Source organism: Oncorhynchus gorbuscha, linkage group LG02 (genome assembly GCF_021184085.1).
Source record: "Oncorhynchus gorbuscha isolate QuinsamMale2020 ecotype Even-year linkage group LG02, OgorEven_v1.0, whole genome shotgun sequence".
Lineage (NCBI taxonomy): Eukaryota > Metazoa > Chordata > Actinopteri > Salmoniformes > Salmonidae > Oncorhynchus > Oncorhynchus gorbuscha.
In genome coordinates, this window is record NC_060174.1 from 36,284,862 (window position 1) to 36,299,555 (window position 14,694).

Consider the following 14,694-nt stretch of genomic DNA (forward strand, 5'->3'; position numbering starts at 1 on the left):
GAATGCAATATTAATGGTTTGCAATGGTTTTTACAATTGATTTCATCCTGTCCAACATATGCCTGCAAGCTCACATTGGACCAAAACACAGCATACAGGTATCTGATTCGGTCTAAGGAGAACGGAAACGTGACATGGGGAAATGAAAGGAACAGCTGTATCCTGATCACCCAGAGAAGTTTGAGGAATGGTCACAAGTGCTGTGTAGAGAGGGTCTAACTGAACACTGTTACTGGGAGGTAGAGTGGAGGGGGAAGAGGGTTGATATAGGGGTGGCATGTAGAACAACAGGCAGGACGGGGGAAGCTAGTGATTGGACTCAACAAAAAGTCCTAGAGTCTGGAGTGCTCTGATGACAGATACTTTCTGGCACAATTATCATAAAACCGTCATACCTGTCCACTCATCCCGCACCAACAGAGTAGGTGTTTAGCTAACTCGCTCTCCTCTGCTCTCATCCTTCTAGACCTATCGGCTGCCTTCGATACTGTGAACCATCAGATCCTCCTCTCCACCCTCTCCGAGTTGGGTATCTCCGGCGCGGCCCACGCTTGGATTGCGTCCTACCTGACAGGTCGCTCCTACCAGGTGGCGTGGCGAGAATCTGTCTCCTCACCACGCGCTCTCACCACTGGTGTCCCCCAGGGCTCTGTTCTAGGCCCTCTCCTATTCTCGCTATACACCAAGTCACTTGGCTCTGTCATAACCTCACATGGTCTCTCCTATCATTGCTATGCAGACGACACACAATTAATCTTCTCCTTTCCCCCTTCTGATGACCAGGTGGCGAATTGCATCTCTGCATGTCTGGCAGACATATCAGTGTGGATGACGGATCACCACCTCAAGCTGAACTTCGGCAAGACGGAGCTGCTCTTCCTCCCGGGGAAGGACTGCCCGTTCCATGATCTCGCCATCACGGTTGACAACTCCATTGTGTCCTCCTCCCAGAGCGCTAAGAACCTTGGCGTGATCCTGGACAACACCCTGTCGTTCTCAACTAACATCAAGGCGGTGGCCCATTCCTGTAGGTTCATGCTCTACAACATCCGCAGAGTACGACCCTGCCTCACACAGGAAGCGGCGCAGGTCCTAATCCAGGCACTTGTCATCTCCCGTCTGGATTACTGCAACTCGCTGTTGGCTGGGCTCCCTGCCTGTGCCATTAAACCCCTACAACTCATCCAGAACGCCGCAGCCCGTCTAGTGTTCAACCTTCCCAAGTTCTCTCACGTCACCCCGCTCCTCCGCTCTCTCCACTGGCTTCCAGTTGAAGCTCGCATCCGCTACAAGACCATGGTGCTTGCCTACGGAGCTGTGGGGGGAACGGCACCTCAGTACCTCCAGGCTCTGATCAGGCCCTACACCCAAATAAGGGCACTGCGTTCATCCACCTCTGGCCTGCTCGCCTCCCTACCACTGAGGAAGTACAGTTCCCGCTCAGCCCAGTCAAAACTGTTCGCTGCTCTGGCTCCCCAATGGTGGAACAAACTCCCTCACGACGCCAGGACAGCGGAGTCAATCACCACCTTCCGGAGACACCTGAAACCCCACCTCTTTAAGGAATACCTAGGATAGGATAAAGTAATCCTTCTCACCCCCCCCCCCCTTAAAATATTTAGATGCACTATTGTAAAGTGGCTGTTCCACTGGATGTCATAAGGTGAATGCACCAATTTGTAAGTCGCTCTGGATAAGAGCGTCTGCTAAATGACTTAAATGTAAATGTAAATGTTATCTGGACTGGCCGGCCGGAACTCTATACTTCTACAGCATCTCCTTTGGCGCACTGACCAACCTGTTCACATTCCACTCATTCACTGAGCCCCTATACCCAGGGTTAACCTGTTCACATTCCACTCATTCACTGAGCCCCTATACCCAGGGTTTGGCTCTTTCACTGACCCTGTGCCACTTAGCTATAACAGTGTTAGGATAAAGGACCTATCCATTCTACTATAGTGCTAATATAGCATGCTACTGTGATTTTAGTATTATTTTCTCACCTTGAAATTTGTACAAAAAGTGCTCATAATATCAGGACAGTATGAGGACCATGTGTGAAGCTGTAACGTATGGATGAGCAGACGGTCCGCCTTCTCTGTTTAAAAATGCATTGTAGTACCATAATGTTTGTAACAGTTATGGTATACTAGCTATACACAATGTGTTTCACTGAGAATCCAGAAGAATCCGGAAAAGAAACAGACAAATCTAGGTCGTTCGATTTCTCCAGCTTCTTCTGCAGTTGTTCTAATAATGTCTGGATATTTTTTTGCTGAATTAGAAAAACATTAAACATTTTAGACTTATATCAGAATGGATTGTTTCAAAGCCAAGCTGATTTGGAATGTTTGTTTAACAGAGCAGAACAGTATGATATCAGCATGAAGCCTCACTTTCAAACAGCTCTCTTTTCCTCCTCACAGGTCCACTGTGTCATCCTCTCTGTTCTCCTCTGGAACCATCTCTCTGCCATGTTCACACCCGGGTTGGGCGTCTCAGCTCTCTTTTCCTCCTCACAGGTCTACTGTGTCGTCCTCTCTGTTCTCCTCTGGAACCATCTCTCTGCCATGTTCACACCCGGGTTGGGCGTCTCAGCTCTCTTTTCCTCCTCACAGGTCCACTGTGTCGTCCTCTCTGTTCTCCTCTGGAACCATCTCTCTGCCATGTTCACACCCGGGTTGGGCGTCTCAGCTCTCTTTTCCTCCTCACAGGTCCACTGTGTCGTCCTCTCTGTTCTCCTCTGGAACCATCTCTCTGCCATGTTCACACCCGGGTTGGGCGTCTCAGCTCTCTGTAAGGAGGTCTAAGATCTCTGCACCTTTTCCCGTAGATGGTTCCGTTAAACCGCAATACAGCTGGAGGTTGTTGGAGATCAATGTTTTACTTCTGTTCAAACCAGAGTGTCCTATTAAGACATGAGGTGCATTCTTCCCTTGATTCCTTGCATCCTCTCTCCTACTTTCTCCCTCCCTCCCTCCCTCCCTCAAAATGTAGGCTACAAATTGAAGGGTACTAATACTAAAGTGAGTTATAAATGTATGTGGGTATTAAAACTCTGAACTTGTATTATTGACGGTAGACAGTGGATAATATTTTACATGATAGGCTACAAATGGAAAATAGTGAAAGTCGGGCACATAATTAAAACGGCAGTCATCAGTTTGGTAATAAAAAGGAAAAAATGAAGTAGATATTTTTCCACTTGGAACCTGACAGGTTGCTCAACCTTATTAATGGTTTTCTCGTACATAAAGCTGGTGGAATTAAGTCAGGGTCAGAATACGCATATCCGCAGACACTTCTGCCATCTCCAACCCAAACGAATAGCTGGCTGGTACATCCATTTCCTGAAGTTTCAGAATCGCACCATGCTGAAGTTCATAGGTCAGAATGTTCATGTAACTTTTAAAGATGTATGTTCAGACTTTTAAAGATGTATGTTCATGTAACTTTTAAAGATGTGTTCATGTAACTTTTAAAGATGTATGTTCATATAACTTTTAAAGATGTATGTTCCTTTTAAAGATGTATGTTCATGTAACTTTTAAAGATGTATGTTCATGTAACTTTTAAAGATGTATGTTCATGTAACTTTTAAAGATGTATGTTCATGTAACCTTTAAAGATGTATGTTCATATAACTTTTAAAAGATGTATGTTCATGTAACTTTTAAAGATGTATGTTCATGTAACTTTTAAAGATGTATGTTCATATAACTTTTAAAGACGTGTATGTTCATATAACTTTTAAAGACGTGTATGTTCATATAACTTTTAAAGACGTGTATGTTCATATAACTTTTAAAGACGTGTATGTTCATATAACTTTTAAAGACGTGTATGTTCATATAACTTTTAAAGACGTGTATGTCCATGTAATTTTTAAAGACGTGTATGTCCATGTAACTTTTAAAGACGTGTATGTTCATAACTTTTTTATCTCTAAAATAGGCCTACAGTTTTACTTAATTTTTTCACCATGACCCTTCATATACTCTCTTAGCTACTGGTCTCAAACTTGTAAAACACACGGTACAAGAAAAGTGATGTTCTGGGTCAATTTGACCGTAGTCTATATAACTTTGGAATGGTGTGTCTTAGAAATAAGCTTTCTGCACAGGAATGATATCCCTATGATACTCAGACGCTGAACAACACTGATCTGGAGTCAAATTGACCTGCAATTTGACTCTTGAACATTCTGTAAAACACATAATAAAAATAAATAAAAGAAATCACTACATAGTACAAGAAAACTGACATCCATGATGTTCTGGGTCAATTTGACACCCACAATTTGACCTTAGTCTATATAACTTTTGACTGGAGTGTCCTAGAAACAAGCTGCACAGGAATGGTGCAACCACGCCGACCACATAGATATGAAAATGATTTCCTTATGATGTTCAGAGGCTGAGCAACACTGATCTGAATTTCAGCTAAAACTGAGTTTTGACAAATGTTGACTTAAAACGTTGGATCGCGGACGATCTGACGGATTTATGACTTTGACATGCATCAAACATTTGGCTCTATTGAAAGGTTGGGGCTATTCACCCAGGGAAAAGAGCATCTGAAAGAAGACATTCTCAGCAACATTTAAGGGAAACTGTGCTTTCTGTGATTGTACCTACTCTATTAACCTGGAACATAACTTGTGTGTAGTTTCCTGTATTAAGTCTCACTATTGTTATTTTACTGCTGCTCTTTAATTTCTTGTTAATTTGATTTCTTATTCTTTTCCATTTTTTAAATATTTAAAAAACTGCATTGTTAGTTAGGGGTTCATAAGTAAGCATTTCACTGTAAGGTGCAAGTGACTAATAAAATTTGATTTGAAGGAGAGCATAATAGTTGACCTACAGTATTCTTGACCGTTGAAAATCATACGACCTCAGTTTAATAACATACAAGATCATCTTCATAACATATATTATCTATTATACATATCACATGCAAAAGCATAAAGAGCAATACACATCCTCTTCTTACATAACCCTTTCCTGGCCTGGTTGGTAGAATGTTATTCATATTTTTTTTATTATTAATAAACATGTTTTTTTTTTAAATGCAGATAATCTATGTCAAACAATTTCGTTATATTTCAGTCTTATGTGATGTACAGTATATAAAGTCTATTGGGATGTAAATTCAAAATGTAATACATTTCAACTCTATATCTGACATGGTACAGGTGTCTTCTTTTTTTTTAAGCCCATGTGTGAGTTGTATACTTTTGTTTCAAAGTAAATGTTCTTAAGACTACCAAGTGACCCTGATTTAACCCACTGCATTTAAAGGTTATCTCACAGTTTATACAACAGAGTCGCTGAGTCTGTCTCTCTAAATTCATTGAAGCTGTGTGTATGTGTACATACATACATACATGCGTGCGTGCGTGTACATCTGGGAAGTTACATTTGTGTGTGTGTCAGGTGAGGCTGTACTGTCCCAGAGCAATGATCAGGTCCTGTAGAGGTTGTGTGTGTTCTGCTTCCAGCAGGTCGTGTTGAAGGCTGAAGTGTGTGAGGTGTATGAACAACGTGTTGAGGTGGGGATGTAGTCCCAGAACCAGGGCCTCTCTGTAGTGACTCCAGTAGATATGAGCCAGAACACGGAACAACAGCAGAAACACCTTCTTGACCAAGAAAACAAAGCCTGCTGGGAACACTGACCCTGGTGAAATGAGATGGATAGGATGTAGAGAGGTGTTGGGGATAAGACAGGGAAGGGAAATAGTGAGGAGGCAGAGGATGATGTGTAAGGTAGTGGGGGAGTGGGAATGAAAGGGGAGAAGGGTTGAGTATTTTATTGACTGATAGATCAGTTGGTTTGTTATGTTGTAGTCATTGGTTGATGATCAGTAGGGCAGTGAATGTCTGCAGCCCTTGTGTTCATTTACTATACTGTGCGTGTGTGTATGCGTGTGTGCGTGCATACGTACCTGCTCTGGTGGGGAAGACGTCTTCATCTGTCAGTAGGTCTTGGATGTAGGACATGGTATAGTCAAAGTAGAGAGGAGCGGAACACCTCAACTTCTTCCCCTGATCGTCTGTCCATGTATACACACTACACACAGACACATTCAGGGAGCAGAAGGGTATGTCTGCATGAGTGTGAATATTAACGTACGTACCTGTGTGTGTGTTTGAGTGTGACTTACATGTTATTTGGTCCGCAGGCTGTAGGACAGGTGGTAGGAGTACATAACTCAGAAAGGGTACTGGAGAACAGGTTAATATGCTTAAAGAAGGCTACCGCTGGAGAGGGGGAGAAAGAAACAGTTTAGGTTATAGTAATGCAATATTGGGATTAGGGATATACAAAATGAACCCTAACTCTTTTGGCATAACCCTAAAGTAACCGTATCTTCATGTCCACATCCTGGTTTAACCCTAACCACAACTCTAATCTTGGCATAACCCTAACTCACTTTATGTTTAACCCTGGTTCAACCTTAACCACAACTCTAATCTTGGCATAACCCTAACTCACTTTATGTTTAACCCTGGTTCAACCCTAACCACAACTCTAATCTTGGCATAACCCTAACTCACTTTATGTTTAACCCTGGTTCAACCCTAACCACAACTCTAATCTTGGCATAACCCTAACTCACTTTATGTTTAACCCTGGTTCAACCCTAACCACAACTCTAATCTTGGCATAACCCTAACTCACTTTATGTTTAACCCTGGTTTAACCCTAACACTCCCAAATAGGGCTCCCATTTCTGAATTCCCAATTTGTGTGTGTGTGTGTGTGTGTATATATACTGACTGTTGCTGGCGAGCCACTCAGCCTGGTCCAGTCCGGGTGGCAGGGCGGTGAGGGCGGTTATGTCGGTGTGTGTGATCCTCTCAGAGACATACTGCTGCTGCAGATAGGGACGCTCCTCCAACACCAGCTCATTGTTATTATCTCCCCTAAACAATTAACAGTTAAAGTGTGAGTGTGTCTGTCAGTATTTAAGTGTCCATGTTTCAATGCTCCAGCTGCAGTCATCAGATTGCATCGTTTGCAGTCTGGACTATATGGTTTACTATATGCTCACACACACAGCTGTTGCTGCAGTCTCTTCCTAGTCTCTTCCCAGGTAGCACATAACATTCTGAAAACCAATTGTGTTTGTCTTGTTATTCTGGAAAATAACTCCAATTGACTCTCAACTAATTCATACCTTCAGGTTAATACATTTACCACTATATTATTCTAATTGTAGTCTTATAGAGTTATTACTAAAATAACTCATAAATCAGGTCTTCTTAGAAAACCAGTTGGTCCAATAACTAGACTGGTGCCCTGCTAATCATTTCAAAGTAATAAGTGTACACACTACCTTACAGTATGTATTAACTCATTTGTTAATACAATTAACTGTTTCAGAAAAATCCACAATATTTAGGAGTGACCAAGCTATACTGATTTATATGATTCATATTTGGTTGCACTCTCCCATTTCATTGGTAATAATAGATTTTTGACCCCATTCTGTCACTTCTTTGTTCCTTAGTCAGGCAGAAAGGGTGTAATCTCACAGAGAAATGCTGTGATGTGTTGGCTTCAGTTCTCCGCTCAAACTCCTCTAATCTAGGAGAGAGCTGGACCTGAGTGATACTAAACCGCAGGATGCAGGACTGGAGCTGCTCTCTGCTCAACTGGGGAATCCACACTGTAAACCGAAGACACTGAAGTAATGACATCGCTCAAATATGCCATTAAAACTAATTTGTTAGAAAATATAAATTGATCCTTCATGTAGAGCTGAGATGGAAATGTTTTTCTCCCATTCCAGGCTGAGAGTTATAAAGTCACAGCGGAAGGCTTTGCTTCTCTGGCTTCGGCTCTGAGGTCAAATCTCTCACACCTGATAGAGCTGGATCTGAGTAACAATGAACTGCAGGATTTAGGAGTACAGCTGCTCTCTGGAGGACAAGGGAGTCCACACTGTAAACTGGAGGTTTTGAGGTGAGATATATCATATAGAACTTTGGGCATATTCTATCTCAGCCAGTGTGTGTCAGTGAGTGTGAATATATACATACTGCAATACACATTCGGTATATATTCATGCATGTTGTAGTACAATGTTTCTTAGAGCTTGGTGAGAGCATGGTTATCCTATGGTTATTTTGCATACAACCTTCCCACAACGTTCTGGGAATGGTGCAGGATAATCACTTGGTTGGGAACATTCTCAGCACATTTAAAGAATTTGACAAAAAAATCATTATTTTTGTGGTTATTTCATTACTTTAAGCTTAAAGTTTAAAGATGGTTCGATTTGTCAATTTTGGTAATGTTCAAGGAACGTTCTCCAACTGGTTTGACATTGGGGAATGTTCTCCAATAGTTCAGAGAACATTAAGAAACAACTTTCTTCTGTGGGAATTTCAGTACTTCAGCATAACGTTTCCTACAGGTTTCCTCATAGTTATATTTGTTATTGTTACATAAAACCCACAAAACATTAGTAACGTTCAAAGAATGTTCTATAGAACATTATTAAAAAATATATACATTCCGTTCTCAGCGTCAACAAAACTTTGTCTATTCTCTATCTTGTTGAGTGTATTGGCCGCACTTTGAAATGGGGTCTGTTTGAATAGACTAAAATGAATAAAGAAAGCTTTGAATGAATATAAAAATGTTAAATAAACACATTAGCGCCATCCCGGTGGTGCAGTGGACTAGTTCAAAGGATAGAGAATAGAAGATCATAAGTGTGAATCTCACTGACACCGTGCCACAATGAAATGCCTAAGCAAATTAATTTCAATGTCCACCTATCTGTGTTCAAAACAGTTAACCTGAGCTAGCAGTGTTATTAAAAGTAATTTAAAAATGTTAAAATAACCAATCATTTCCATTCTCAGAATGTTCATAAAACAATCTTAGAACCTCCCAGCAAACTAAAAAATGTACTCCCAGAACAAGCAACATTTTCACTCCCATTCTTAAAAAGTAAAAAAAAAAACATTGTTTTACCGGTCAGGAAGATTCGTTACCAGACCAGTGGGAAACCAAAAACGTTCTCTGTTACAACTTCCAAGGACCTACAGTGACCAAAAATATAAACGCTGAGCTGAAATAGAAGATCTCAGAAAGGTTCCATACACACAAAAACCTTATTTCTCTCAAATGTTGTGCACAAATTTGTTTACACCCGTTAGTGAGCTTTTCTCCTTTTCCACAATAATCCATCCACCTGACAGGTGTGGCATATCAAGAAACTGATTAAACAGATGCACCTTGTGCTGGGGACAATACAAGGCCACTCTAAAATGTGTAGTTTTATCACAACACAATGCCCATAGATGTCTCAAGTTTTGAGGGAGGGTGCAATTGGCATGCTGACTGCAGGAATGTCCACCAGAACTGTTGGCAGACAATTTAATGTTCATTTCTCTACCATAAGCCACCTCCAACGTCCTTTTAGAGAATTTGGCAGTATGTCCAACCGGCCTCACAACTGCAGACCACGTGTAACCACGCCAGCCCAGGACTTTCACATCTGACTTTCCCCACTTCGGGATCATCTGAGAGCTGTCACCCAGACAGCTGATGAATCTGTTGTTTTGCACAACCGAAGAATTTCTGTACAAACTGTCAGAAACCGTCTCAGGGAATCTCATTTGCATGCTTGTCGTCCTCACCAGGCTTTTGAGCCGATTGCAGTTCGGCATCATAACCGACTTCAGAGAATGGAAATGATTGTTTATTTGAAGGTTTTTAAATAACTTCCTTTACTTTCACTAAAGATTTAAATGATACTTTTAATTACACTGCTAGCTTAGGTTAAATGCTCACCTTCGATGGCCACTGGCATGCTGGAGGAGTGTGCTCTTTCACAGATGAATCCCGGTTTCAACTGCACCGGGCAGATGGCAGACGTCATGGCGTTATGTAGGTGAGCGGTCTGCTGATGTCAACATTGTGAACAGTGCCCCATGGTGGCGGGGGTGTTATGGTATGGACAGGCATAAGCTACGGACAACGAACACAATTGTATTTTATCGATAGCAATTTCAATGAACAGAGAAACCGTGATGAGATCCTGAGGCCCATTGTCGTGCCATTCATCTGCCGCCATCACCTCATGTTTCAGCATAATACAGTGCCTCATGTCGCAAGGATCTGGACACAATTCCTGGAAGCTGAAAATGCCCCAGTTCAGACATGTCACCCATTGAGCATGTTTAGGATGCTCTTGATCAACGTATACGACAGTGTGTTCCTGCCAATATCCAGTCCAACATTCCACAAGCCTGATCAACTCTATGCGAAGGAGATGTGTCGCGCTGCATGAGGCAGATACTGACTGGGTTTCTGATCCACACCCATACCCCCTTGAACTTTGCGACCTTTTGCCACATGTCAGGCTTAAAACATAAAGATATAAAACTGTATTGTTTTGTGAAGAATCAACAACAAGTGGGACACAATCATGAAGTGGAACGACATTTATTGGATATTTCAAACTTTTTTAACAAATCAAAAACAGAAAAATTGGGCGTGCAAAATGATTCAGCCCCCTTAAGTTAATACTTTGTAGCGCCACCTTTTGCTGCGATTACAGCTGTAAGTTGCTTGGGGTATGTCTCTATCAGTTTTGCACATCGAGAGACTGAATTTTTTTCCCATTCCTCCTTGCAAAACAGCTCGAGCTCAGTGAGGTTGGATGGAGAGCATTTGTGAACAGCAGTTTTCAGTTCTTTCCACAGATTCTCGATTGGATTCAGGTCTGGACTTTGACTTGGCCATTCTAACACCTGGATATGTTTATTTTTTAACCATTCCATTGTAGATTTTGCTTTATGTTTTGGATCATTGTCTTGTTGGAAGACAAATCTCCGTCCCAGTCTCAGGTCTTTTGCAGGTCTTTTTAACCATCTTCCCTGTCCCTGCTGAAGAAAAGCAGGCCCAAACCATGATGCTGCCACCACCATGTTTGACAGTGGGGATGGTGTGTTCAGGGTGATGAGCTGTGTTGCTTTTACGCCAAACATAACATTTTGCATTGTTGCCAAAAATGTCAATTTTGGCTTCATCTGACCAGAGCACCTTCTTCCACATGTTTGGTGTGTCTCCCAGGTGGCTTGTGGCAAACTTTAAACAACACTTTTTATGTATATCTTTAAGAAATGGCTTTCTTCTTGCCACTCTTCCATAAATGCCAGATTTGTGCAATATACGACTGATTGTTGTCCTATGGACAGAGTTTCCCACCTCAGCTGTAGATCTCTGCAGTTCATCCAGAGTGATCATGGGCCTCTTGGCTGCATCTCTGATCAGTCTTCTCCTTGTATGAGCTGAAAGTTTAGAGGGACGGCCAGGTCTTGGTAGATTTGCAGTGGTCTGATACTCCTCCCATTTCAATATTATTGCTTGCACAGTGCTCCTTGGGATGTTTAAAGCTTGGGAAATCTTTTTGTATCCAAATCCGGCTTTAGACTTCTTCACAACAGTATCTCGGACATGCCTGGTGTGTTCCTTGTTCTTCATGATGCTCTCTGCGCTTTTAACGGACCTCTGAGACTACCACAGTGCAGGTGCATTTATACGGAGACTTGATTACACACAGGTGGATTGTATTTGTCATCATTAGTCATTTAGGTCAACATTGGATCATTCAGAGATCCTCACTGAACTTCTGGAGAGAGTTTGCTGCACTGAAAGTAAAGGGGCTGAATAATTTTGCACGCCCAATTTTTCAGCTTTTGATTTGTTAAAAAAGTTTGAAATATCAAATAAATGTCATTCCACTTCATGATTGTGTCCCACTTGTTGTTGATTCTTCACAAAAAAAATACAGTTTATATCTTTATGTTTGAAGCCTGAAATGTGGCAAAAGGTCGCAAAGTTCAAGGGGGGCGAATACTTTCGCAAGGCACTGTATCTGTGACCAACAGATGCAGATCTGTATTCCCAGTCATGTGAAATGCATAGATTAGGGCCTAATCAATACATGTAAATTGACTGTTTTCCTCAAATGAACTGTAACTCAGTAAAACCTTTGAAATAGGTGCATGCTGCCTTTATATTTTGGTTCAGTGTAAATGTGCTCGCTTGGTTATCTCCGGTGCTCATGGGTGCTAAAGCGATTTAATTATGCACCTGTGTAATGAGGTTAAAGAGCTGTGTGTCTGGTCGTTACGGAAGCATCTGTTCAGCTTAACAAATCAGAGATGAGGAGGGGCGGGCTGAGGAGATGATAAAGTAAGAGGGGTAATACTTTGTTATAATGCATTATAACCACAGACACATTACATGTATTGTGATATTGGTCAATGTCTCTGTCCTAGAGAGTCTAAACCAGGGACTGGAGCCAGAGGGATTTGACTTCATGCAAAGCAGGTCCACGTTTTCCACTGTACTACACTACACTGTCAATGTTTTCCACTGACTATATCAACACACAGTCAGTGAAGTGAAAGCAACGAAAATACTTTCAACCTTGATATCTGTGTGTGTATTTGAGAATGTGTGTGTGTGTGTGTGACCTTGTTACACTGATAACAGACACATTCTGTTCTCTATGAGGAGTTTCAGTCCCTGCTGGGGTTGCCTTGGTGTGTGTGTCCTATTGGCAAAACAGCATGGCCTTTGTCCACAAGAGAAAGAGAGAGACAGAGAGCAAGTGAACGATGACAGAGGGAGGTTGGGGTTAAAGGGTAAGGTCAGGATAAAGTATGTAGGAATCTTCAGAATTGCTTTTAAACAGCATCTGGGGATGGTGCAGACAGAAGGAAGGTCACATTGGGAATCAATATAGTAAAATACTGGTGAACACAGCGATCAGGCTGGTTTTACCACGCTGAGGGAACTGTCAACTAAACTTCCTCCCTATTCTACTCTACACAATTGCCCCTTTATTTAGACTACCCTCTCAACCAACCACCTGTACACACACACGCACGTACGTACACACACACACACACACACACACACACACACACACACACACACACACACACACACACACACACACACACACACACACACACACACACACACACACACACACACACACACACACACAAAGTAGGTGGTGTGTTTATAGGTAAACAGAATCCACTGTGAGCCTGCTCTCTCACTGTGTGTGTGTGTGTGTGTGTGTGTGTGTGTGTGTGTGTGTGTGTGTGTGTGTGTGTGTGTGTGTGTGTGTGTGTGTGTGTGTGTGTGTGTGTGTGTGTGTGTGTGTGTGTGTGTGTGTGTGTGTGTGTGTGTGTGTTAACGTTTCACTGCACTCTGTGGACGAAGCAAACAGTAAACCAAGCATAACTGTCTCTGTTCAAAAAGCCACACAAGCAATCTTTATATACATGAAATTTTTTAAGCACACACCATCTCTTCTTAAACACTTTTTGAACCACAATCCCATCATTCCTGCATTTTGCCTCAGAAAAAGAATCTATATCCCCGTTGATGTTATCAGACAAATATGTGCCACACACACACACACACACACACACACACACACACACACACACACACACACACACACACACACACACACACACACACACACACACACACACACACACACACACACACACACACACACACACACACACACACACACACACGTCCTTATAAAGAGAACATTCCTCAGTTTACCATGTCCAGCAGCCGTCTCTCTTTTTCCCAGTCCCTACGTCTCTCGCTCTATCCCCAATTTTCTCTCTCCACCTCAGTTCAGATCTTTTGAGTTCTAACTAACTGTACAACCTACTGCCAGCCCTACTCACAAACCCAGTCTAATCTGAACTAGCATAGAACAATGAGAGGGAAGGGGGGGAATGGATAGATTGAGAGAGAGGAAGTGGAGAGATACTTACAGTTTGTTGACGTCAGAGGGCTGGGGTACTATTTGTGTATCCGCAGCAGAGGGGTGACTCTGGCAGCCCCCCATGGCTGCGAGCTAAGACCTCGGAGTAGCCAGCGACAACCCTTTCCATCCGGGGCCGGGCTGTTACACACACAACATAACACACTCACACATGCTCTCACAGTCACTCATACAAAACACACTAACGTAGGCACACTATACTACACACTAACACACAGACCTCCCCCAGCAAAGTTCCAAATATGAATTATATTCCACAAGTGTAAAATCCACTGTGTACAGAAAAGTCCTCTTCTCCCTCCTCGTGTTAGTGTGTGTCTGTTCTTTGTCTGTGTCCCACGCCCCTAGACTCCTCCTCTGTGAGGTGGACAGGCAGGTTTCTCCACAAACATATTTACTGAGCCAAGAGCTCTCTACTCCTCCCCCTCTACTCCACCCCTCCCTCCATCTCTACTCCACCCCTCCCTCCATCTCCCTGCACTAGGTAGCCTAGTGGTTAGAGCGTTGGGCCAGAAACCGAAAGGTTGCTGGATCAAATCCCTGAGCTGACAAGATAAAAATCTGTCATTCTGCACCCTGAACAAGGCAGTTAACCCACTGTTCCCCGGTAGGCCGTCATTGTAAATAATAATTTGTTCTTAACTCACATGCCTAGTTAAATAAAGATTCAATTTAAAAATGTAAAAATCTCTACTCCACCCCCCTTCTCTCTCCATCTTTAATCCACCCCCTCCCTGCCCCTTCATCTATATTCCTCTCCACCCCTTCCATCTCTACTCCACCCCCTCCCTCCCTCCATCTCTACTCCACCCCCTCCCTCCCTCCATCTCTACTCC

The 14,694-nt window shown here is 42.5% G+C and overlaps 1 protein-coding gene across 1 annotated transcript; it reads right to left on the minus strand.

Moving 5' to 3' along the window:
- Nucleotides 1-4,879: 4,879 nt before the first annotated feature.
- LOC124001672 (MOB kinase activator 2) lies at nucleotides 4,880-14,219 on the minus strand. Its single transcript, XM_046308674.1, has 6 exons — nucleotides 14,079-14,219; nucleotides 13,848-13,978; nucleotides 6,787-6,932; nucleotides 6,170-6,266; nucleotides 5,951-6,075; nucleotides 4,880-5,682 (listed from the first exon to the last, which is right to left on the minus strand). Exons 2-6 carry the CDS (start codon nucleotides 13,919-13,921, stop codon nucleotides 5,438-5,440), a joined length of 687 nt encoding a protein of 228 aa, XP_046164630.1. The 5' UTR covers nucleotides 13,922-13,978; nucleotides 14,079-14,219; the 3' UTR covers nucleotides 4,880-5,437.
- Between the last annotated feature and the right edge of the window lie 475 nt (nucleotides 14,220-14,694).

What these genes read in the sequence shown, in the direction of transcription:
- LOC124001672 (XM_046308674.1), bottom strand. Translation starts at nt 13,921, where the DNA reads ATGGGGGGCTGCCAGAGTCACCCCTCTGCTGCGGATACACAAATAGTA. An exon ending in CCCTCTGACGTCAACAAACT is followed by an intron (nt 6,933 to 13,847) that starts GTAAGTATCTCT and finishes TTAATTGTTTAG; the next exon opens with GGGAGATAATAACAATGAGC. An exon ending in TGAGTGGCTCGCCAGCAACA is followed by an intron (nt 6,267 to 6,786) that starts GTCAGTATATAT and finishes CCCCCTCTCCAG; the next exon opens with CGGTAGCCTTCTTTAAGCAT.